A 25020-nucleotide genomic window follows, 5' to 3' on the forward strand; every position below is an offset into this window, starting at 1 on the left:
ACTGAGGTGAAAGTGACAGGAAACTAGACTTTGTTCTCAGGCCACCTCTGCAGGCATTTTTTTAAGTCCATGATATTAGCTGCTGGGCTTTGCAGGAAGCCTGAGGGAGAAGCAGCCACTAGGTTGCCAGCCACCACCCTCACCGCACCCCCAGCTACTCACCTTCGGAGCAGGGACTGCTGCAGGCTCTTGCAGGTGGCCAGGGACTCCCCGGTGAACATGTGGCACACAACAACGTGCAGGCAGCGGGCCATGAAAGCCAGCACAGCCTCAGGCTGGAGCGTGCCACTGCGGGAGACCAGGCAGAGGCGCTGCAGCGCAGAGCACTGGCTGAGCGCCTGGAAGAACTGGGCGTTGGCGCTGAAATAGGGCTGTTCCAGCCTGCGGGGGGAGAGGAGAGTGAGACCCGTGTTGCGGCCAGGCACAGGGGCCTCCTGGGCTAGGGCACCCCCAGGCACATCCTTGGGAGCTGGAGAGGGCCTCCACCAGTTGTCCCCACGCTGGTCTACACCATAGTACCCTGGAGCACTGGGAGAGCACTCAGACGCTGGGGTCTTCCCAGAAGATCCTGAGTTGGGGCAGGGTGTGTGTGGGGGAACCTGGTAGGCCAGCTCCTGTACAGACCCCAGCCACGTCACTGCTCAGAGCCTAGAGACTACCATGTCTGCTTCAGAGCCCACTCAGTACTCCAACCACCTCAAATGAGAACCTGCTGGGTGGGGGGCAGAGAGACATATTTAGATACAGTCCCTGCCACCCACCACTGCTCGTCTGTGATAAATGAAGAAACGCCAAGGGACAAGGAGGGAATCTGAAGGTTGGGGCAGGAGAGGTGCCCAAGCCAGGTAGGAAGGGTGAAGTGGTACCGGGCAGATCCACAGTCCTCTGGCGGGAAGCGGAGAGTAAGAAGAGCTAGGACTTCAGCTGCAGACAAGAGACTGGCGAGATCCACCCAGGTCAGATCGGCTTTAGAAAGACAGGAAGAGATGGCAAAAGCCATACTGGCCACTGGGCAGGAAGGTGTGGAGTCTGCACTGACACTCCAGCCAGGGACAAGCAGGGCCCAGAAAAGCAGAGTGGAGGACAACATTCCAAACCCTTCCAGAACTTTCTGTGCACCCAGAAGAGCCCAGAGGACAGAGCAGTTTGGAGGGCAGAGCGATGTCGTAGGACACAGCTGGAGGTGCTGAGGAAAACTGATGGGGCAGTCAAGCACTGGGAACATGGCTGTGGAACCAGCAGATACCTGGATTTGTGGCAGGACCCTGGGCCACAGGAGCCCTCCAGAATGAGAGCCAGTGGAAGAACAGAGGGCTAGGGGAAGCCAAGAGGATTCTAGAAGCTGCCAGGAGAAGGGCCAAGAACCAGGAGAATGAAGAGGGGAGCTGGTGGGAGCTGTGTCTCCCCACCCCAACAGATACATGACAGTCCTAACCCCTGGCACCCATAAATATACTTTACTTGGAAACAGTCTACAGATGCAATCACATTAGAACAAGGTCATGCTCAACAAGGGTAGCTCTAATCCGGCGGCCAGTTCCTTACACGAAGGCCAGAGGCACAGCAGTGCAGGAGCATACAGGGAGAGCACCATGTGACGACATGTCAGAGATCAGAGTGACATGTCCACAAGCCAAGGAATGCCAAGCACTGCCAGAAACTACCAGAAGCCAGGGGACACACCTGGCACAGGCCCCCATCAGAGCCTCCAGAAAGAACCCTGCTAACACCTGGACCTAGAACTTCTGGTCTCTGGAACTGTGAGAGAAATCACTTGTGTTGTAGTGGCTGTGAGGGCAGCACCAGGATGCTAGCACAGAAGCCAAAGAGAGGTGGAGATGAAGACCCCAGCATGCGTGGAGGTTTTGTAGAGGTTTTTCTCTGGTAAGTTACCCAGAAACCCAAGACCATCCCCCAAAAAACACAAAGATTATCCCTGGAAAACAGGGCTTAGGCGCCAGAAGCTTCCTTTTTCCATGGCCTTCCGAAGGATTTCTGTCCATCTCCGAGATATACAGGTATCACTTGATCCTTTTAAATAGCTTGCTCTATGGGGCAGTGAGTAAAAAAAACAAAAACAAAAAAAGCATGCTCTGGCTGCCATGGGGTGGGGGGTGTCCCCAGTCAGCTGGCCAGAGCAGCTCCAAAGCCAGCAGCACAGATGGAAGAAGCCAGTGGAAATGCCTGCACAAGGAAAAGGCAGAGCAGGAGCCACAGCCAGATGATGGAGATCTGGGCCCATCTGTGGGAAACTGCAGCTCGGGGGGATGCCTGACAGAGGGCAGAGGCCCATGGGCAACCAAAGCCCGCTGCCTCCTGAAGGCTGGGGAAGGCAAAGGACAAGGTTTGTGAGGAAAGTACTTCCACTCCCCCACCAGGCTTCACCATCTCTGGGTCACTTTCCATCTGACAGACAAAAGGACATCGCACAAGGGTGGCCAGCAAGCAGCAGGCAAGGTTACTTCTCAGGGGTCTCCGTGGCCAATGTTGGACTTCAGGCAGGTGGCAGTGGAGACGCAGACCTCCTCTGAAGGCAGCCAGGCCCTGAGACCAGGGGCAGGCCCATGCCCGGCCAGGCCGCAGCCCCCACTGCAAGGAAGCTGCTGTGTGCTGCTATCTCCTCCCTCCTTCGGACCCTCTGAGCCTCCTGGAACCCAGGTGTTGTGTAGACACTCCTGTATAAACCTCATGTCAGACCTGGGATAGTGGGTTGCTCTGAGCCACTGCCCTACCAGCAGCAGACACAGATTCCCCCAGTGGGGCTGTGGCAGTGGGCAAAACCTCCATCCCCATGCAGGACCCACAGATACCCCCTCGAGGCTGGTTTCTCACTGTAACCTTGCAGCCAGCCTGCTGACCTTCTGGGAGACTGATGACAAGGTGATCTATAGTTGTGGGTGCTCATAAAAGGAAAAGTTTCCAGGATAAGAAATGCCCATACCAGGATCCCTGGGTGGCGCAGCGGTTTGGCGCCTGCCTTTGGCCCAGGGCGCGATCCTGGAGACCCAGGATCAAATCCGACATCAGGCTCCCGGTGCATGGAGCCTGCTTCTCCCTTGCCTATGTCTCTGCCTCTCTCTCTCTCTCCCTGTGTGACTATCATAAATAAATAAAAATTTAATAAAAAAAAAAAAAGAAAGAAATGCCCATACCCACAAGGCAGTGGGTCTGTGCTGGGGACAGAGTGTGTCCCGTTCCAGCCAAGGAAAGACAGACCCAAATGCTCTGTTTGCAGGAACATCCTGAGAGGGGCTGATCCAACCAGGACTGGGTGTAGGGCAGTGGATGGCCCCCCAGTCCTCAAAGCCAACCAAGACCAAGATATGCCATGCACTAGGTCCTCATCATCCAAACATCTGGGGACACTAACAAATCACAAAACATGGGATCCCTGGGTGGCTCAGTGGTTTAGCGCCTGCCTTTGGCCCAGGGCGTGATGCTGGAGTCCTGGGATTGAATCCCACATCAGGCTCCCTGCATGGAGCCTGCTTCTCCCTCTGCCTGTGTCTCTGCCTCTGCCTCTCTCTCTCTCTCTCTCTCTCTCTCATGAATAAATAAATAAAATCTTAAAAAAAACAAAAATCACAAGACAAAGGGAGAAAGGATTTTAAAATGAGGTCTTTGAGGGGCACCTGGGTGGCTCAGTCCATTGAGCATCTGCTCTTGATTTCAGCTCAAGTCATGATCTTAGGGTCGTGAGATCGAGCCCCACATTGGGCTCCATGCTCAGTGCACAGTCTATTCGAGATTCTCTCTCCTCCTCCCCCTCTTCATGCTCTAAAAATAAATAAATATTTAATAAATAAAATGGGGTCTTTGAAAAAAAAAAAAAAAAAAACAACCAATGCCAGCTGTCTAATAGAGCAGCCACCGGACAAAATGTCCCTCAACAATGGAATGTTCTATCCTGAGCTGTCCAGTAGGGGAGTCGTCACTCACTGAAATGTGACTAGTGAGACTAGTTTTTAATTTTATATTCTTTTTTTTTTTTAAGATTTTATTTATTTATTCCTGAGACAGAGAGAGAGAGAGAGAGAGAGAGGCAGAGACACAGGCAGAGGGCGAAGCAGGCTCCATGCAGAAAGCCCGATGTGGGACTCAATCCTGGGTCTCCAGGATCACACCCTGGGCCAAAGGCAGTGCTAAACCACTGAGCCACCCAGGCTGCCCATATTCATTTTTTAAAGTACTCTCTATGGCCAACATAGGTCTCAAACGCACAACGCCAAGGTCAAGAGTCACATGCTCTACGGACAGAGCTAGCCAAGTGCCCCTTAATTTTATTTAAATTAGGGACACCCAGGTGGCTCAGCAGTTGAGCGTCTGCCTTTGGCTCAGGGCATGATCTCGGATTCCCAGGATCGAATCCCACATCAGGCTTCCTACATGGAGCCTGGTTCTCCTTCTGCCTGTGTCTCTGCCTCTCATGAATAAATAAAATCTTTTTTTAAAAAAATTATCTAAATTAAATGTAAGTAGAGGAGCACCTGGCTGGCTCAGTCAATAGAACTTCTGATTCTTGATCTCTGGGTCACAAGTCCAAGCCCCACATTGGGTATGGAGATTACTTTTTAAAAAAATAAACAAACAAATAAGTAAGTAAGTGTAAGTAGAAATCCTAGTAAAGCTCCAGACACTAACATTGTGGGGGGAACTATGGGTCCTTCTGTGGTATGATTTCAAAAGCCTCATGTTCACTCTCCCACCAAAGCAAAGACTCAGAACATGTAAGGGATAAGAAGAGCAGCACCTAGCTCAAGGCAGGAGGGAGGCCAGTGACATAGCTTTCTGGGCACCAACGCTAGGGAAAGAATCCCCCAGGGGGCCACAGACATCAGAGATATGAAGTAAATGGGTGTTCCAAGTCAGAGATATGGAACGCAGGCCATTCTTTGCATGATCTTATTCCCAGATCTCATTGAATGAATTCCATCCTTAATTTTTCTTTTTTTTTTACTTATTTATTCATGAGAGAGAAAGAAAGGGAGAGAGAGAGAGGCAGAGACACAGGCAGAGGGAGAAGCAGGCTCCATGCAGGGAGCCTGATGTGGGACTCGAACCCGGGTCTCCAGGATTAAGCCCTGGGCCGAAGGCAGCGCTAAACCACTGAGCCACTGGGGTTGCCCCAAAAAATCTTTTTTTAAAAAAGAAAGAACTCGGGATCCCTGGGTGGCGCAGCGGTTTGGCGCCTGCCTTTGGCCCAGGGCGCGATCCTGGAGACCCGGGATCGAATCCCACGTCGGGCTCCCGGTGCAGGGAGCCTGCTTCTCCCTCTGCCTGTGTCTCTGCCTCTCTCTCTCTCTCTGTGACTATCATAAATAAATAAAAATTAAAAAAAAAAAAAAGAAAGAAAGAACTTGGGACATCTGGGTGGCTCAGTGGCTAAGCGCCTGCCTTCAGCCCAGGGTGTGATCCTGGAGTCCCAGGATCAAGTCCCACATTGGGCCCCCTGCCTGGAGCCTGCTTCTCTCTCTGCCTATGTTTCTGCCTGCCTCTCTCTCTCTCTCTGTGTGTGTGTGTGTGTGTTTCATGAATAAATAAAATCTTTTTTAAAAGTGTTTTTAAATAAAAAAAAATAGAAAAGAACTCAGAGAGGAGAGAGCAGTGCCTCTCAAAGACACGAAGGTGGCCATCCTAATTCATCCCAAGCAAGGATAAGGCCACAACCTAAGTCACACAAGGCCCACACAGCAAGCAAAAGTCATTCCCAGTTAGAAATGTGTATTTTTTTGGAAAGTTGACTTAAGAAAATGTCCAAACACACTGTTTCATTCTCTTTCAAAAACAAATAATTATTTTAAAAGTCCCAGGTGGGCAGCCCGGGTGCTCAGTGGTTTAGCGCCACCTTCAGTCCAGGGCATGATCCTGGAGACCCAGGATTGAGTTTCCCGTCAGGATCCCTGCATGGAGTCTGCTTCTCCCTCTGTCTCTGTCTCTTCTCTGTCTCTGTCTCTCTGTTTGTCTCTCATGAATAAATAAATAAAATATTAAAAAATAAAATAAAAGTCCCAAGGTAAGCATCCCTTTGCAGACCTGAAAGTGAGAAAATGAGAGGGGAGGAAGTCCAGCATCGGGACCACAATCTCTGGTTTGTCCCTGGGGCATCCAGCAGGAAAGAACAGACATGGGGTGCCCTGGTCACTAGGTGGCGCTGCAGGTCCATGCTAACCAAGGAAGAGCTTGGTTACAAAGCCAGTAAGCACAGGAAAAGTGTGCTATGTTCACACATGTCTTTAAACAGTTTTCAACTAGCCAACCACTTCCACTCTGAAGGAAACCACCTGCAACAGTTGTTTGGGATGGGGCAGGCCTGACCACTCCACCAGCTGCCTGGACAGGGGCTGGCACATCCAAACACCCTGGCTCCTCACAGGGCAGCAGGCTGGCAGCACCGGCAGGTAGGGCGGTGGGATGAGGAAAATTATCCATCAGTTACCTTAGCCTTGGGGGGGCCTCGTGGTCCTGCTCCCTCCCAGCTTGCCTCAACCTTCCAACCAGTGAGGATCTGGCCTCCAAAACCCGCTCCCCAAAAGGCAGCCTGGGCTCCCCAAGGTTCGGTGGGCACAGGAGAGCACCCCCCATTTGCCCACACACTCCAGCAGAGCCTAGGCCTCTAGGGCGGTCCTGGGACAGCCTCCAGGGCCTGACTCCAAACCAGCCCTCCCACTTCCGCCCAGACACTGCCCTGGTTCTGAGGTCATGAGCAGCCAGGGTGACTCAGGGTAATGCTTTCCCCTCCCTCCCCGACTAGGCAGGGCTTAATCAGTCTTGGGAAAGAAGGTGCCCTTCTCTGTCCGGCTCGTAATCCTCTCTCTGCCGAGGTGCACCACGAAACACAAGGCACCAGCGGAACAACATGTTCCTTGCACCACCTCCCCACAGGAGCAGCCCTGGCTGCAGGGAGGCAGCTCCCGGCCAGGAGACCCGGCTGCCACAAAGCTCAAATTGATGGGCCTCACCGATGGGGACCATGGTGGCAGCAGCTAGCCAGCCGGGGACCCCGAGGGCTGCCATCTCAGGGACATTCTACCAGGAAAAGCAGGAGCTGCCCATGAAGGCAGCCCCAGAAGCAGTGTGCCAGCCTCTCCCGGGCTCAAGAGCACCACTTCCTCTCTGTGGCTCCTGCCCACAGCAGGCGGGCAAGTACCACCTGCTCCTTTCACTCCAGCCTTCCCAGGCTCAGCTTGCCGCAGAAGGCAGGACTCCAGAGGAATGGGGCCATTTGGCTGCGTCTTAGAGACCGGTGTCTGTTCTGAACAGGCAGTACCCAGCTCTGATCAGACATGGTTCTCAGAGCCGGTATGCACAGAGAGTCCATTATGAGCGGTGGTCAAGTTCTTGAGCTGACCTACAAAACCCATTTATCCCGGGTCCTCCGGGCCTCCCCAGACACAAAACTCACCACACATGCATGGCCCTGCCCCTGGGGAGGGTCTTGGCCACAAGGATCACATTCCAGCCCCGGAAGCCACTTGGTGACCACTAAATGCTGCTGTGTTACGCTCTTCGATCCTCAACAGCCCTGTGAGGCAGAAGTGCTTCCAGGAGACCACAAACCAGCTCTGTCACCTAGGCAAGTTCCTCAACCCTCTGGGCCCCACTTCCCTCATCTGCAAAATGGGACAATAGTATCTCTACTCCTGGCGTTGTTCAGAATGTCAAAGGAGTCAATACCTGTACGCACAGGTAAAGCACCTGCGCCATGACAAGTATGCCAGCACCCCAATCCCTTCCGAGAGCTCCCAGAATGCCTCTCCATTCCCTCTGTCACCTCCCTGTCTGTCTCCCTGCAGGCTCCTGCTCAGTCTGCTCTATTGATTCTTACTTTGCCTTTGGACTCTTGCTGAAGACCCCAGGCCCAGTCTGTAGTCTGCTCAGTTCCACACACTGGCCAGAGATCACGGCCTCATAAACTCCGGTATGCACATGCGCAGCCGTGTCACACAGCCTTTCCCTCTCAGCTGATGGCAGCCACATCGGCTCAACTGCTCAGGCCAAAGCCTCCACATCACCTGGACCCACCCTGACCCCCACCAATCCCATGGATTCAATCAATCCACCATCTCTGCGTCTCTTCCTGAATGTCTGGTACGGTCTCCTGATGGTGGCCCTGCTCCTGCCCTGGCCTGTTTCGACACAGCAGTGTGACCTGCCCTTCTGCTCCCCTCCAGCTACAGAGGCCACTGGCTGCTCCTGAAACACCCAGCACACCCCATCTCAGGGCCCTGGCACAAACTTGGCTCGTCCAACAAACCTTCCATGCAGATGGGAACATTCCACATGGGTGCTGTCTGTCATGGCAGCCACGAGTACATGCCATCACTGAGTACCTAAAACATGGCTCATGCCATCGAGACACTGCACACTTGATTTTATTTCACGTTAACTCATTTATTTTATTATTATTATTTTTTTTAACATTAACTCATTTAAATGTAAGTTGCCTATGATTTATGGACACTGGCGGCTGGTGACACTCTATCTGGCTGGCTGGGGATGTTCTTCCCAAGTTCTACTTTGCTAACTTTGTGAATTCTTTTCTCAAATCTCAGATTCATGAAGCCCATTCCCTGCCCTCTGGCATCCTTCACCCCACACTGCTTCTTTATCTCCAGCATACTTTACTCTCTAATAAACCACATTCTTCCCTCCATGCACTGTTGGCCCACTTTCCCACTGGAATGTAAGCTCCCCAGGGACAAGCATCTCTCTGCCTAGAACAGAACCTAACATAACAGGTGCTCACATATTTGCTAGATGGATAAAGAACCATCATGGGGACTGCAGGTGCCAAGCCCTGTTCCATAGGCCTTACACGTACAAATTCCTTTTGTCTTACCAGTCCCACTTTACAGGTAGAGAACCCAGGAGCTGGGTGAGGCGGGGAAGAGGGGACCAGCTTAGACGTCACGCCTGCTCCCCTCTCCCACCGGGCAGGGTGGCGAGCAGTCCAGGGAACTGGGAACATCTGCAGTCTCCAGGTGGTCCCACAGGCAGCAGACACCAAACACTCTGGATGTGAGGTGGGTGTTTTGGGGGAGAGATTTCAGTTACTCTGACTTGTTAAATTACGTGAATGTGTTACTTTATTTTACCTTCATCAATTGCCGTTTTTATCCAACACTCACCAACAATGAAAAATGGTGTGACCAAAGTCCAGTCAGAAAAGGCACAAGGATTAACGGGCTGGCAAGAAGGCAAATAAAACCTGCTAGCAAAGATGAGAGATCCAGAAATACCTTGACCTGGAATTTAGTGAAATTAGAGCCTGAATGCTCACTTTGCCTCTCCTAATTAAGAAACATTCAATTCCCAATCACAGACTCTGACAGGTTAGCAGGGTCGCAGAGCTGTGGAGTCTTCTGTTTGTTAAATATCGGGATTCTTTTGCAGCTTCCAGTGACATGTGGCCTGCTGACCACGCACTTCCCACCACTTCCTCCAGAAAGGCCAGTGATGTGACAGCAAAGGCATAAGAGGCAGCAACGCGGAACAAGGCACTGGACAGAAAAGAACCAGTGAAAAGAGAGGCATGGATTCCCGGTGTTGCAGACATGCAGGCAAGAAGTCAAGCGTGGGTGCCACTGAAGTCAGAAAGGCCCAGCCCGTGCTGGGGGTTGGTGGAGGAGGCTGCCTCCTGTGGTCAAGACCCCTCCTCCAACCCACCCCAGCAGGACAGGTGCTCAAGCCAGAGAAATTAACACAGAGGACCCAATGCAGGCCACAGGGCAGAGGTGGGCAGGATAAGAGATGTCAGGACAAGTGAGGAAAAAAGAGCAGGCCTGCATCCTCACTCCTGCAAGCCCCAGGAAGACAGCAGCCAGGAATGTCAGGCCTATCTGGGCACCCCTGCATTTGGAGTGGGACAGAGGGTACCAAAGGGCTTGCAATGGGCACAGCAACTCTACCCATCAAGCGTCCTTAACTGGCTCATGGCATCTTGTATGACCTCTGGGCAAGCTGCAGAAGTCGCTGGGGAGGCCACAGCCAGAGACCAGCACACGTGATGACGCACACGGCTACAGGCTCTCAGACACTGCACAATAAAACTCACGTGAAGTTAACTTTGACTCAGATTTCCAAACCAGGGGATTCTAAAAATTCAGCATTACAGTTCTCAAAGCAAGTGTAACTAGAATGCACAGAACACAGCATAAACAACTCCCAAATATGGGGTTCTGTGAACACTCAGGCTGAGGACCCATGCTGCGAATCCAGGACGTGTGGATCCCACATGGCAGGAAAATACCTGCCCTGCCACGTGGAAGGCTGAGGCTGGCCCCCGGGGCTCTCACCCCTAGATGAGCAAGGCCTCAAGGAGCCGTAGTGTATGTATTATGCTTGGTGGGGGAGGCAGAGGGAGGGTAGACACAGCCTGCAGAGGAGCTCTGGAAAGCTCCAGGGTGTGAGCAGCAAAGCACTCTGCCAGCTCCAACTCAAATCTGGTCCATTTCCTGTCACATGTCCCCTCCTGAGGGGAGAGTAGAGGTCTGCAAAGGACACAGATGTCTCCATTTTGCACAGCTTGAGGGCCAAGGCCAAGCTCTGGAGTTAGACTGAGCTGGGTGAGCCTCAACTGCTCCTTCAGGCTCCCACTGCCCCATCTGTGAAATGGGAACCATGAAGGCCTGTCTAGGGGATTAAACTTGACAGCACCTGAAAGCCCCTGGCTCAGCACCTGGCCCTCAGCAAAGCCACAAAGTGCAGGCTTACCATGGTGGGGGCAGTGACACACTTCTCAGTGCCCCTGGCACAGCCCCCAGCCACCCACCCCTCAGCTCCAGCTAATGGATCTACACCCTGCCGCCACTCCCTCCCCAGCCTAAATCCCTGGTAGAGCTGAGCTCTGCTGTAGCCATACTTTCCGAGTAATTTTGGGAAACAGTGCAATTTTTCAAGACCAGATCTGTCAAGATTTTCAAACATGTCTTAAGTCAACAAAAGCTTCCCCCTGAAATGCTGGGTCCTCACGAGAAACCTCCTCACTCCATGGCTCAATGCAGTAGGAGTCTGTTTCATATCTGGGCTCTTGTGACAATGGCGTGGGTAGGTCCTGTCCTCCCTCTCTCAGATCAGCCTGCCATCCCACTCCAGGCCACCACCATTACCTCCCAACAGTGTGTAGCCCCCACTTCAGTGCTGCTCTCTCCCACCCCTCCATCCTGGCCCCTCCAGTGCAGGTGGGGTGCTGGGGGACAGCAAGGACGAGTGCTTTCCCAACTGGAAATGGGCCCACTCCCTCCTCCAACTAGAGTCCTGAAGCTCTTTCACCTCACCTGTGCTTTTGGACATGTGTTTGCAAGACCATGGGGCATGCTACCTACTTTCCCAGAAAGCCCTGGCCTTGAGTCTCCCTGCTCACTGACTTGTAGCTTTAAAAATGACAAAGTCAGACAGAAAGCCCCGAGTTCGGCTCCTGGCTCTCTCACCAGCTCTGCTACATGGGAATAACAGCTGCCACCTAGGGGGGTCATGAGGACTGGGCAAGACTGCACACACACAGCTGCATCTACTACTGCACTCATAGCTGCCACTATGATGAGGACATCCTTGCCTCCTGCCCTCCCAGGCTCCACCCACCGCTGCCCCCTTGCCAGCCCTGCCACCCCCTGACTCTCAGCCACTAGAGACCAGCCCACATCTTGCCCATCTCAACAGACAGGCAGTAGGTATGCAAGCATTTGCCAGAGGAGAGGCCGTGTGACCCACATCCCCCGCCACCTCTAAAGCCTCCAAGGGGCCCCAGAGGCCATAGAGGAGCTGCCCGGGCCCTCACCTGAGGTCCTTCAGCCGCTTGCAGTGCTTCAGCATGTCTGAGAGCGCAGACATGTAGACCACCTTCCCCATCATGCCCAGGTTGGCCAGTGAGAGAGACTGCAGCTGCTGGCACTGCAGGCCGATGCTGACCAGCCCAGAGCCCGTCAGGATGCTGGGCAGCTGGGCCAGCGTCAGGTGCCTCAGGAATGCCAGCTGGCCAATGGCAGCCACTTCCGAGTCTCCAACGTTCTGTGCCCGGCTGCAGGGCGGGAGGGAGTTGCGGATAGCAGGTTCGTTGCGCGGCATGGCAGAGGAGAAGTTGGACCCGATCAGCTCAAGGCGCTCCAGAAAGGGCACGTTCTTCAGCAGAGACCAGAACACGGAGGAAGGCTGAGGGCCTGCCTGCCCCGAGAAGGGGTTGGGGCAGGACTGCACGCCAATGCGCACCTTCTTGCCAAAGCCACGGGGCACAGCGTGCATGGCAGGCACACGGTCGGACCGTGGTGCTGAGTCGGCGACAGAGCAGACAGGCAGGGATAAGGAGCGCAGGTGGCGCAGCCGAGCCAGCAGCTGGCAGAGGTGGCGGCCTGGGCCCTCGGAGCTGTGGTGATGGGCAGCCGAGAGGTTGAGGTGCCGCAAGTTGCGACAGGACGCCACCAGGGTCTCCAGGATGCCGCTATCAATATCGTCCTCCGCCTTGCGGAGCAGGGAGTCCGGGGACAAGCAGTGGACGCAGCCACTGAGGTTCAGGCTCGCCAGGCTGCGGAGCTCCTTGGCTCCATCAATGACCCGCTGGATCAGGTGGCCACCGGACAGGGTGCAGCGGCTGAAGCTGAAATAAAATGGGTTGTTGAACTTCATGTGCTGGAGCAGGGATGAGCCGTTGAGCCAGGACTTGGGCAGCTGCAGGGCATCCAGGGCCACGTTGCGGGCCATGGAATCCAGGAGGTTCTTGGTGGCCCCGCTCTCAGCGAAGCTGCCAGGCACAGAGATGAGGAAGGCGTGAAGATTCTCAGGCGTGCGGTCACTGAGCACAGCCAGGTAGAGCCGCACCACCTCCTGATTGATGTAGCCAGGGGCCAGGCGCGCGTAGAAGACCCGCAGGTTCTGGTAGTGGGGCACATTGCTCTGGCCAACCATCAGCTGGCCTGAGAGGATGGCGCCCTCACGTGTGCGGTCGAGAATCTCGAAGTAGAGCAGCAGCTTCTCAAGGCTGGTGCAGCAGGGCACGACACCATAGGAGGGTGTGTACAGCGTCTGCTTCAGCTCCCGCACGCGGCTCAGTGTGGCCTTGCACTCACCACTCAGCTGGCCGGCATCGAAGCCAGGGCTCACGTCGATGGCCAAAGAGCGCAGGTGCTGCAAGGCTGAGAGCATCTTGGAGAGACGCAGGGAGGTCAGGTGGCAGCCAGAGAGGTTCACCTTCACCAGGCTGCGGCAACGGGCCACGTGCTCAATGGTGGCACCTGACAGCCAGTAGCAGCCGGCCATGTTGAGCTGCTGGATCTCCCGGCCGATCTCCTTCACCAGTTGCTTCACCTTGTCCTCACTTGCCTGTAGGACAGGGCCAGGGGAGGGAGGGGGCAGGTCAAGAAAGGAAAGGGACTGAAGGCACCCAGGTGACCCCTTCACCTCCCCTCAGGTCACACCCTCCCCCACGACAATCAGGGAGCCATGAGGGGCCCTGCAGGGGCTCTACTCCGGAGGTGAAGGGACCATTGAGGGGAGAGCTGGCACCTCCTTCCTGTCCCCACAAGCTTACCTACTGTAGGCCAACTATCAAGAGTCCCCGGCTAGGCGGGAACATAAAAATGGTGCAGCTGGTGTGGAAAAGCATGGTGGTTCCTCAAAAAGCTAAACACAGAGTGAACAGGTGACCTGGTAATTCCCCTCCCACACATGCACCCAAGGTAATGGAAAAAACAGGGACTCACTCCATGGGCCCCGATGTTCACAGCAGCACTAGCCACAGGAGATGGAAACAACCTAAGCTCCACCGACAGACAGATGGATGAACAAAATGTGGTCTGTACACACAATGAAAGATTGTGTAGCCACAGAAAGGAACGAAGCTCTGACACACGCCACAATGTGGGTGAAACCTGAAGACATCATACAATGTGAAAAGAAGCCAGTCCTAGAAGATCACATGTTGTGTGATTCCACTTACATCAATTATCCAGAATAGGCAAATTCAAAAGCAGAAAGCAGAATAAAGGTTACTAGGGGCTGGGGAAAAGGAGAATAGGAAGTCACTGCTTGACGGATCCAGAGCTTCTGTTCAGGGTGACAAAGAAGTTCTGGAAACACTGATAATGCTGGTACAATACCACAAATGTCCATACTGCTTAACATACAGCATCAAGCACTTAAATACGGTGAAGATGGTAAATGTTATGTTACATGGGGTTCTCTGAACTACACAACAGGGTTGTGCCTTGATCTGGCTGTTGCTCTCTCCTTTATATCATCTGTGTTTTCACATCATTAAATATTCCTCAAAAATCTGCCATGGGAGCAGCCCAGGTGCCTCTCTGTGACTCTCATGAATAAATAAATAAAATATTAAAAAAAAAAAGACCTCTATTGTTACCTTTAAGATATGTTGTTAGTTGACTTTCAACAAAAGTTGCGAGGCAATCATAAAAAAGAATGAAATCTTGCCATTTGCAACAAAATGGCTGAAGCTAGAGAACACAATGTTAAGTGAAAAAAGTCAGAAAGACAAATACCATATGATTTCAATCACGTGAATTTAAAATTTTTTTTTATTTATTTATGCTAGGCACACAGTGAGAGAGAGAGAGGCAGAGACACAGGCAGAGGGAGAAGCAGGCTCCATGCACCGGGAGCCCGATGTGGGATTCGATCCCGGGTCTCCAGGATCGCGCCCTGGGCCAAAGGCAGGCGCCAAACCGCTGCGCCACCCAGGGATCCCCCAGACTCTTAACTACAGAGAACAAAGTGATGATGACTAGATGGAGTTGGGGAGGGGAGAATGGGTGATGGGGATTAAGGTGATAAGTACCAGGTATTGTATGGAATCACTATATAATCAGGTATATAATCACCTGAAACTAACATAACTATATGTTAACTATACTGGAATTAAAATTAAAAAACAAGGGGATCCCTGGGTAGCTCAGCGGTTGAGCGCTAGCCTTTGGCCCAGGGCGTGATCCTGGAGACCCAGGACCGAGTCCTAGGATCACAGGATCGAGTCCCGGGAATCCCAGGATTGAGTCCCGTGTGGGGCTCCCTGCATGGAGCCTACTTCTCCCTCTGCCTGTGTCTCTGCCTCCCCTTCTCTGTCTCTCATGAATAAATAAAATCTTTTAAAAAAAATTTAAAAAACAAAACAAAAAATTTTTTCAAGGCAATCATTAAGGAAAGGACAACCTTGTCCATAAGTGATGTTGGAGCAACTGAACAACCATATGCAAAGAAAGGAACCCTAGATCCTTACCTCACACCACACTTACCATAAACGCTAAAGCTATAAAACTTCCATAAGAAAATGTAGCAAGGGCACCTGGGTGGCTCAGTGGTTGAGCATCTGCCTTTGGCTCAGGTCATGATCCCAGGGTCCTGGGATAGAGCCCCACATCAGTATCCCTACTCATCAGGGGCCCTTTCTCAGTCCTCTGCTGCTCCACCCCCTCCCCCATGCTCGTTATCTCTCTCAAATAAATAAATAAAATATTTTTTAAAAAAAGAAAAGGGATTCCTGGTGGCTCAGTGGTTGAGCATCTGCCTTTGGCTCAGGGCATGATCCCAGAGTCCCAGGATCAAGTCCTACATCAGGATCCTTGCATACAGCCTGCTTCTCCTCCCTCTGCCTGTGCTTCTGCCTCTCTCTCTCATGAATAAATAAGTAAAATCTTTATAAAAAAGCAAATGAAGAAAGAAAAAAAAGAAAAGGAAAAGATAGCAGAAAATCTTTATGGCCCCAGGTTTAACAAAATTTTCTTCAACAGATTACAAAAAACATGAACTTAAAAAAAAAAAATCAACAAGTTGAACTTCAACTTAAACACTTATTCTCTTCAAAGACACTGTTTAAAAAAATGGAAAGGCAAGCCACAAACTGAGAAAATACTCATGATACGGGTATCCAACAAAAGATCCAGAGTACATGAGAACCCCTAGAACTCCACAATAAAAAGCCCTACACAGTAGCTTCTGAAAAGAAAATGTATGAACAGGCCAGCCCTGGATGGAAATGGCATCACGGGCACCCCAGCACCCTCCCCCAGCACTCTGCCTAGGCCAGACAAATAACCAAGGCGACATCTGCTCTGTGCATCAGAAGAGTGGACGCTGGGCAGCCCGGGTGGCTCAGCGGTTTAGCGCCACCTTCATCCCAGGGCGTGATCCTGGAGACCCGGGATCGAGTCCCACATCAGGCTCCCTGGATGGAGCCTGCTTCTCCCTCTGCCTGTGTCTCTGCCTCTCTCTCTCCCCCTCTGTGTGTCTGTCATGAATAAATAAATAAAAAAAAAAATCTAAAAAAAAAAAAAAAAAAAGAAGAGTGGACGCTTCAAAGCCTGACCAGGAGGGTGTACAGCACCTGAAAACCCTCATGCAGCTGCTAGGGGGTAAGATGGTGCCTCTGGTACCGCAAAAAGTTCCAACAGCCACCGTGGAACCTGGAACCCACTCCTAGGCATCCACTGGAAAGTCTGGCTCCCTCCCCACACAGCACCCACTGAGCCATGCCCTCCTGCTGGGTGGCATTCTACCTGTACCTCTTGGCCTCTGTAGCTTTTGTCACTTCACGAATCTCGGAGGCTGAGCCTATCAGGACTCTGAGCACCTGCCCTCTTTATCACCAGCCACATGTGCACCTCTGCCAGGCAGTGCTAGTCCTCAGATGGGCATGGGAGCCGTCCCCAGCCCTGCCCGCACACCAGCACCACCACCACCCCTGCAACCCATGCCTCACCTCATAGTCCTTCTGCAACAGCACAGTGTGGGTGAGGCTCTTGTCCAGGCATAGCACCGCAAGCTTCCGGCAGGTGCGCCGGACGTTCAGAACCAGGTCTGTGCTGGGGACGTGGCTCAGGATATGCAGCAGGATCTCATCCGAAAAGCCGAGAAGGTGGGCGCCCACTGCCACAGCGGCTGCTGTAGGGGGCATGTCTCCATCGTTGGATGTGTCCTGAAAATAAGGGGAACACCAAATTCCCATGGGGTCCCTGAGGGTGGCCTCTTCAGCCAAAGACAGAGCCAAGAGCTGCCCTCGCCACAGTCTGGGAAAGAAGGTGCTTTTACCAAAAATCTTAACTGCAGTGCAAGAAGCCATGATATTCTTCAAAATCCGCTTTTAGATCTGCATATCAGGATCTCTCTTCAAAAGTAAGAAACTTCCATTCTTTTCCAAATTTAAGAGATTTTTTTTCCTACCTGGCATGCTTCAGACTCAACTTAGGACCACTGGCCAGGGCTTTCCACCTGTGAAAACTATTCTCCCACCATCCCAGTATCATGCTTAAAACACTTGGGAGAGGGATCCCTGGGTGGCACAGCGGTTTGGCGCCTGCCTTTGGCCCAGGGCGCGATCCTGGAGACCCGGGATCGAATCCCACGTCAGGCTCCCAGTGCATGGAGCCTGCTTCTCCCTCTGCCTGTGTCTCTGCCTCTCTCTCTCTCTCTCTGTGTGTGTGACTATCATAAAAAAAAAAAAAAAAAAAAAAAAAAAAAAAACACTTGGGAGAGAGAATTCCATCAAGAAACAGGAAAAACTGGGGGTGACAACAGTGTTTTGGCCTCTCAGGGTCGCTCTGATGGATATCAAGCCCTCAGACAGGGGCAGAGGGCAGCTCTTCCCAGTGCTGGCATTAGGGGCCAGAAAATCCAGAGAATGAAGCCACCAAGTCCTGATGAATAAGAAACTGTACCTACTGATGGCACTTTGACATCTTAAGATCAGTATTAGCTAACAGGAAGTGCACAAGTACCTCCACCTCATCACACTTTCTGGCTAGAGATTCATATTCCCCACAAGATGTCCACACATTTCCAGGACGCCTGGGTGGCTCAGTAGTTGAGCATCTGCCTTCGGCTCAGGGCGTTAACCCCAGAGTCTCGGGATTGAGTCCCACATTAGGCTCCCTGCATGGAGCCTGGTTCTCTTCCCTCTGTGTCTCTGCCTCTCTCTGTGTGGGTCTCTCATGAATAAATAAATAAAATCTTAAAAAAAAAAAAAAAAGAGAGAGAGATGACCACACATTTCGGTTTGTTTTGGTAGCCGTCTGCACAAGATTTTCTCCCCTCCTATGGGCCTTTTGCCGTTCCCAGGTTGCTGTATACAACCCAAAGGGAGAGGGAGCTCAACCCAGGCTCGTGTAACATGAAATCTCCAAGTCAAGGACAAAGGAACTGGAGGCTCTAATCCCCCAGAAGCGATCCACCTGCCCCTAAAAAAGTCCTCACTATGTGGGGAATGGTGTGCCTGACTGACCACCCCAGGAGAGAGCACCCAGGATTATTTCCACTGTCTTTTCCAGTGATTCTGTCTACAAGCTCTCCTCCTCCCTCAGACTGACTTTTCTTCTGTACATATTTGCATGGATGGAAGCACTGAAGCCTGGAAAGCCCTGCTGCTGCCATGGCAACCATGAAATCCGGGGAGGGAGAGCCTGTCTGCACACCCCACGCAGCCTCCAGGGATTTTCCGGGTACTCTGACTGCAACACCCTTCTACTCTGTCCTAACAGGTTTTATGGCCAGCCAAGACCTCGCTGGGCCTGGTAAAGGGTTTCCATAAATATTTCTCACCTGTTTAATAGCACTGACCCTTTCCATGTTCCCTTCTCCATCAGAGGCAGCAGCCAGAAGTGCCCTTCCTGCTCCCCTTTCCATCTGAGGTACCTTCAATCCTATCTCCCTATTCCTGTGGTTTGCGAGGGCACCCAAGGCCACAACACTCCCAAGGTCACAGTGCTCTGGGGCACCATATTTCAGGGTTAGTGTTCTCAACCATTAGTGATTTTCCTTAGCTCACTGCTTCCCAGAGCCAGTCAAAGGGATCACCCAGACACCTGTTAAAAGTAAGATTCCCGGACCCCACCCCAGACATAGGGACTCCCTCTGTAGGATGAGGCTCAAACCAGAGGCAATCCTTATCAGGCCAGGTTGGCTGTTGCGCTCCAAAGATAGAGGGCTTGAGGACAAGAGGGACTGCTTGAATCTGCCTGCTGAGCACCTTGAGGCAAACCCCTCCAGATCCCCAATCTGCATATTTATCAAAGTAAGAATACTTTCTCAGAGGAATGAAAACACAGGGCAAAACACTCTAAGAAGGTCCAGCATCATATAACATCCACATTATACTACTAATACTGAATTTCTCTTAAAACCACCCAGAAGTGGCGCAGCGGTTTAGCGCCTGCCTTTGGCCTAGGGCGTGATCCTGGAGACCCGGGATCGAATCCCACGTCGGGCTCCCGGTGCATGGAGCCTGCTTCTCCCTCTGCCTGTGTCTCTGCCTCTCTCTCTCTCTCTCACTGTGTACCTATCATAAATAAAAAAAAAAAAAAAAAAAAAAAAAAACCACCCAGAAGGGGACGCCTGGGTGGCTCAGTGGTTGAGTGCCTGCCTTTGGCTCAGGGCCTGATCCTGGAGTCCCGGGATCAAGTCCCACATCAGGCTCCCCACATGGGGCCTGCTTCTCCCTCTGCCTATGTCTCTGCTTCTCTCTGTGTCTCTCATGAATAAATAAATAAAATCTTTAATAAAAAAAAAAAAAAACACCCAGAAGTTACAGGGGTACCTAGCTAGCTCAGACAGTAGACTTACGTGACTCTTGACCTCAGGGTTGTGAGTTCAAGTCCCACATTGGGCATGGGGCTTATGTTAAAATAAGGAAAATTAAACAAAAAAAATTTAGGGACACCTGGGTTGCTCGGTGGTTGGGCATCTGCCTTTGGCTCAGGGTGTGACTCCAGAGTCCCAGGGTTGAGTTCCCCATCCGGCTCCTTGCATGGAGCCTGCTTCTCCCTCTGCTTATCTCTGCCTCTCTCTTTCTGTGTCTCTCAAGGATGAATAAATAAAATCTTTATAAAAAACCTACCTAGGGGGCAGCCCCGGTGGCGCAGCCGCCTGCAGCCTGGGGCGTGATCCTGGAGACCCTGGAGTCCCAAGTCAGGCTCTCTGCATGGAGCCTGCTTCTCCCTCTGCCTGTGTCTTTGCCTCTCATTCTCTCTCTGTGTCTCTATGAATAAATAAATAAAATCTTTAAAAAAAAAAAAAAACCTACCTAGGGCAGCCTGGGTGGCTCAGCGGTTTAGCCCCACTTTCAGCCCAGGGCATGATCCTGGAGACCCAGGATCGAGTCCCATGTCAGGATCCCTTCATGGAGCCTGCTTCTCCCTCTCCCTGTGTCTCTCATGAATAAATAAATAAAATCTTAAAAAAAAAAAAAAAAAACTACCTAAATGTTACATTAAGAAAAAAAAAAGGCAGGAACTGAGCTCCAGCCCCCTGTGTCTAGTCTCAGCACACCCCACAAGATGATTTTCCCCACATTCTGCCCTGGGGCCAGCACCCTGCAGGCACTTGGGAGCAGCTGCCTCCCACCTACCCATCCCCATCTCCAATGGCTCATCCTGGCAGGTGGCTACCGGATTTGCACTAGTCAAGTCTTCCCTGGAACCCAGGCTTTCTAAGCCAAGGTCCTGTGGTTTATAAGTACACATACATACATACACACACACACCGCTTTTCCCCAGGAAAGGCAGCAGCTCTGCAGAGGTCAACAGCAAACAAGGAATGCTGACTGCAAAGGAGTGAAACAAAAATGCGGCCCAGAGAATGCCCACCTCCACACACACCCATCTACACTGGCAGGAGCTTGCCTCTGTCTCTCAGCACCTCTTGTTCTCAGCCTCAGGGAAACTAAGGCAGAACCATTCTCCATCTCAAAAACGTTAGATAAGAGGTGCCTGGCTAACTCAGTCAGTAGAACACGTGACTCTCAATCTTGGGGTCATTAGTTCAAGCCCCACACTGGGCGTAGATCTCATTTATTTTTTTTTTTTTTTTTAAGATTCTATTTTTTTATTCATGAGAGACACAGAGAGAAAGAGAGGCAGAGACACAGGCAGAAGGAGAAGCAGGCTCCATGCAGAAAGCCCGATGCAGGACTCGATCCTGGGACTCCGGGATCATGTCCTGAGCCAAAGGCAGATGCTCAGCCGCTGAGCCACCCCGGCATCCCCTTAGAGCTCAAAAATTAAAAAAATAAATAAATAAATAAAATAAAAAATAAATTAGGGATCCCTGGGTGGCTCAGGGATATGGCTCAGCCGTATCAGTCTCCTCTGCCTGTGTCTCTGCCTCTCTCTCATTAATAAATAAATTTTTTAAATCTTAAAAAAAAAAATAGGTAAGTAGCCTGAGGTCAGACTCAGGCTGGGCCTGATCAGTTGAAACTGCCCTTCCCTCCACAAGAAAGGGGCTACTGGGGCTTCCTGACAGATCCAGAACAGGCACCCTGCGGAAAATCAATTCAGGCATGAAGGCAGACAGACGTATCTGAAAACCATACGGCGGGATCCCTGGGTGGTGCAGCGGTTTGGCGCCTGCCTTTGGCCCAGGGCGCGATCCTGGAGACCCGGGATGGAGTCCCACGTCAGGCTCCCTGCATGGGGCCTGCTTCTCCCTCTGCCTGTGTCTCTGCCTCTCTCTCTCTCTCTCTGTGTGACTATCATAAATAAAAAAATAAAATAAATAAAAAAATAAAAAAAACATACGGCTAGAACCAGATAATGACCACTTACAAGTGGTTTGAAGTGTAAGCTTTAGAGAGTTTTATGCACTTTGCAGAATGTAATATTTCACTTTTTTTTTTTAAGATTTATTTATCCATGAAAGACACAGAAAGAGGCAGAGACACAGCAGAGGGAGAAGCAGACTCCTCACAGGGAGCCTGATGTGGGACTCGATCCCTGAACTGGGATCACACCCTGAGCCAAAGGCAGATGCTCAACCACTAAGGCACCCAGGGGTCCCTCACTATTTTGTTTTAAGAACTGAAGCAACGAAAAGAAAGAAGAGAAAGAAGAGAAGAAGAGAAGAGAAGAGAAGAGAAGAGAAGAGAAGAGAAGAGAAGAGAAGAGAAGAGAGAAAAATTAAGTACTGAAACTTCAGTACTTGCCCAAAAAACATCCCTTCCCAGATGTTTACGAGTCAGGCATCCAAAGGAATCACAGCATTCACAAATCAACTGATGAGATGTCTGGAATGATCTAAATAAGCCAAAGAGAGAGGCAGAGATGAAACAAGACTGGTCATGTGTTAACTATGAAAACTGGGCAATGGGTAGGGGGGCTACGCCTGGCTGGCTCAGTCAGTGAATGATGTGACTCTACGTCGTTCGGGTTGTAGGTTCAAGACCCACGTTCGTTCGGCATGAAGCTTACTTAAAAACAAAACAAAACAGGGTGTTATTCTGTATGTTGGCAAATTGAACACCAATAAAAAATACATTTATTATTTAAAACAAAACAAAACAGAATAAACACTAAATGGAAAAAAAAAATGAGGGCAGCCCGGGTGGCCCAGTGGTTTAGCGCCGTCTGCAGCCTGGGGTGTGATCCTGGGGGGAGACCTGGGATCGAGTCCCACGTCGGGCTCCCTGCATGGAGCCTGCTTCTCTGCCTGTGTCTCTGCCTCTCTCTCTCTCTCTCTCTCTCTCTGTATCTCTCATGAATAAATAAATAAAATATTTCTTTTAAAAAAAAAAAAAGGAAAAAAAATGATCTTTTTATATAAGTGGGCAATTGGGCAGCCAGGGTGGCTCAGCAGTTTAGCGCCGCCTTCAGCCCAGGGCCTGATCCTGGAGATCTGGGATCCAGTCCCACATCGGGCTCCCGGCATGGAGCCTGCTTCTCCCTCTGCCTGTGTCTCTGTGTGTCTGCCTCTCTCTCTCTCTCTCTCTCATAAATAAATAAAATCTTTTAAAATAAATAAATAAATAAGTGGGCAGTGGGTACAACAGAAAGGCTCCTTACAGGGCACTTTGACGATACAAGATTGTTAGCTACGGTATATTTCACATTATAAAAACTTTGTTAAATCACAGAGTCAGTGTGAAGAGGTGCACAATTTTGTGGGTTTGCACTCTGCATTCTGTTCCACTTCTTAGGTTTTGGCTTCTCTAGTTGGCCATTTCTGGAATGTGCCCTGCCTCAGGCCTCCAGGCCTTTCAGAACTTTGGCTCAAGGGCTTAAACACAGTGAAGCCCTCCCAGCATCAGCCAGACAGGCTTAACTCACCTTCATCCAGCCCCTCTGCTGCAGGACCAAGGACCGTCCTACACTCCCACCTCATCAGATGAACTGTCACTGTCGTGGTTTGCCTGATTGCTTATCTCCTCACTAAGCCAAGGACAGCTGCTAAACAGGAATCACTTTTTAATTTCCAAGAGAAAGCAGCACTGAACCAGGTGAGTCAACAGATCACCACTTCACAATCATTTGAAGCATTACAAAAAAAGCAGACCCCCACTCCCAGAAACTCCGGGAGTAACCCTGAGTATCTACATTTTTTTTTTTTAAGATTTTATTTATTTATTCATGAGAGACACAGAGAGAGAGAGAGAGGCAGAGACACAGGCAGAGAAAGAAGCAAGCTCCATGCAGGGAGCCTGACATGGGACTCGATCCCGGGTCTCCAGGATCACACCCTGGGCTGAAAGAGGCACTAAACCTCTGAGCCACCCAGGATGCCCGAGTATCTACATTTTAAAGTCAGTAATGGAGATGCCTGGGTGGCTCAGTGGTTGAGAGTCTGCCTTTGGCTCAGGGCCTGATCCCGGGTTCCCAGGATCAAGTCCAGCATCAGGCTCTTTGCAATGGAGACTGCTTCTCCTCCCTCTGCCTGTGTCTCTGCCTCTTTCTGTGTCTGTCATGAATAAATACATAAAATCTTTAAAATAAATAAAGTCAGTAATGACTTTCAAAATCAAACCACCTCATTCTGGAATCCTATAGTGGAGACAGTTGCACAGCCTTGTGAATGTATTTTTTAAAACCACTTTGGGGTGACATATGGGTGGTTCAGTGATTGAGCATCTGCCTTTGGCTCAGGTCGTGATCCCAGGATCAAGTTCCACATCACGCTCCCCACAAGGAGCCTGCTTCTTCCTCTACCTATATCTGTGCCTGTCTCTCTGTGTCTCTCATAAATAAATATATAAAATCTTTTTTAAAAATAAAAAGTAAAAAATAAAAACACTTTGGGGCATCTAGTCCGTGGAGCATGCAACGCTTGATCTCAGGGTTGTGAGTTCAAGCCCCACGTTAGGCATAAAATTTACTTTAAACACACACTTTAGGGCAGCCCAGGTGGCTCAGCGGTTTAGCGCTGTCTTCAGCCCGGGGCATGATCCTGGAGACCTGGGATCGAGTCCCATGTCAGGCTCCCTGCTTGGAGCCTGCTTCTCCCTCTACCTGTGTCTCTGCCCCTCTTTCTCTCTCTCGTGTGTGTCTCTCATGAATAAATAAATTTTTAAAAAAATCTTTAAAAATAAAAAAATAAACACACACTTTAAAACTGAACTTTATGGGGGCAGCCCCGGTGGCGCAGCGGTTTGGCACCACCTGCAGCCCAGGGTGTGATCCTGGAGACCCGGGATCGAGTCCCACATCGGGCTCCGTGCATGGAGCCTGCTTCTCCCTCTGCCTGTGTGTCTCTGCCTCTCTCTCTCTCTCTCTCTCTGTGTGTCTCTCATGAATAAATAAATAAAATATTTTTTAAAAAACTGAACTTTATGGTGTGCAAACTATACACCAATAAATAGAAAACAGAACAATCCAGAAGGGTCCTTGATCTCCACATCCAGGGTAGAATGAGGTGCCCATGAAGGAACAAGAGGCCTCTAGCCAGGTCACTCACATATGCTTCAAGGAACAGAGAGCCTTTTGTACCAGGACCCCCTAAGAGCAAGGAACCAGTGCCCCAGCTCCTACAAGTACACACGATTACCTGGAATCTGCTAACACAGTCAGGCTGCCCCATAACTATTCCTTGAAGAGCCTCAGCTTTCCTACCCTTCAATCCTACCACCGTCTGCAGGTGTGTCCCACATCCTCCCTCTCAATCAAGGGGCCACTTCTAAGCCAAACTCACTTCAAATGAAGAGGAACTATCTGCAATCCTGGCCACATCCATTTCGAAGGAAACACTGGAACCTCTGATTCCCCTTCCCCATAGCACAGGTGAGCCCCTAAGACAGGAAATGCACTCCAGGGTCCAAGG

General features: G+C 51.0%; 1 protein-coding gene across 8 annotated transcripts in view; it reads right to left on the reverse strand.

The window, feature by feature from the left end:
- The window catches only part of FBXL18 (F-box and leucine rich repeat protein 18), a 66334-nt gene that overhangs the window by 40349 nt on the left and 965 nt on the right, over positions 1-25020 (reverse strand). For 4 of the 8 annotated variants that reach the window (XM_072836886.1, XM_072836882.1, XM_072836881.1 and 1 more), the window contains exons 2-4: positions 16703-16918; positions 11777-13311; positions 163-381 (exon numbers count right to left, since the gene is read on the reverse strand). In XM_072836886.1, the coding sequence (XP_072692987.1) occupies positions 163-381; positions 11777-13311; positions 16703-16918 (1970 nt within the window). Of the gene's footprint in view, positions 1-162; positions 382-11776; positions 13312-16702; positions 16919-21916; positions 22008-25020 lie in introns of all 8 variants that reach the window. The other 4 variants (XM_072836884.1, XM_072836883.1, XM_072836888.1 and 1 more) reach the window with 3 other exon arrangements.

The sequence above is a fragment of the Canis lupus genome, chromosome 8, assembly GCF_048164855.1.
Source record: "Canis lupus baileyi chromosome 8, mCanLup2.hap1, whole genome shotgun sequence".
NCBI classification, from domain to species: domain Eukaryota; kingdom Metazoa; phylum Chordata; class Mammalia; order Carnivora; family Canidae; genus Canis; species Canis lupus.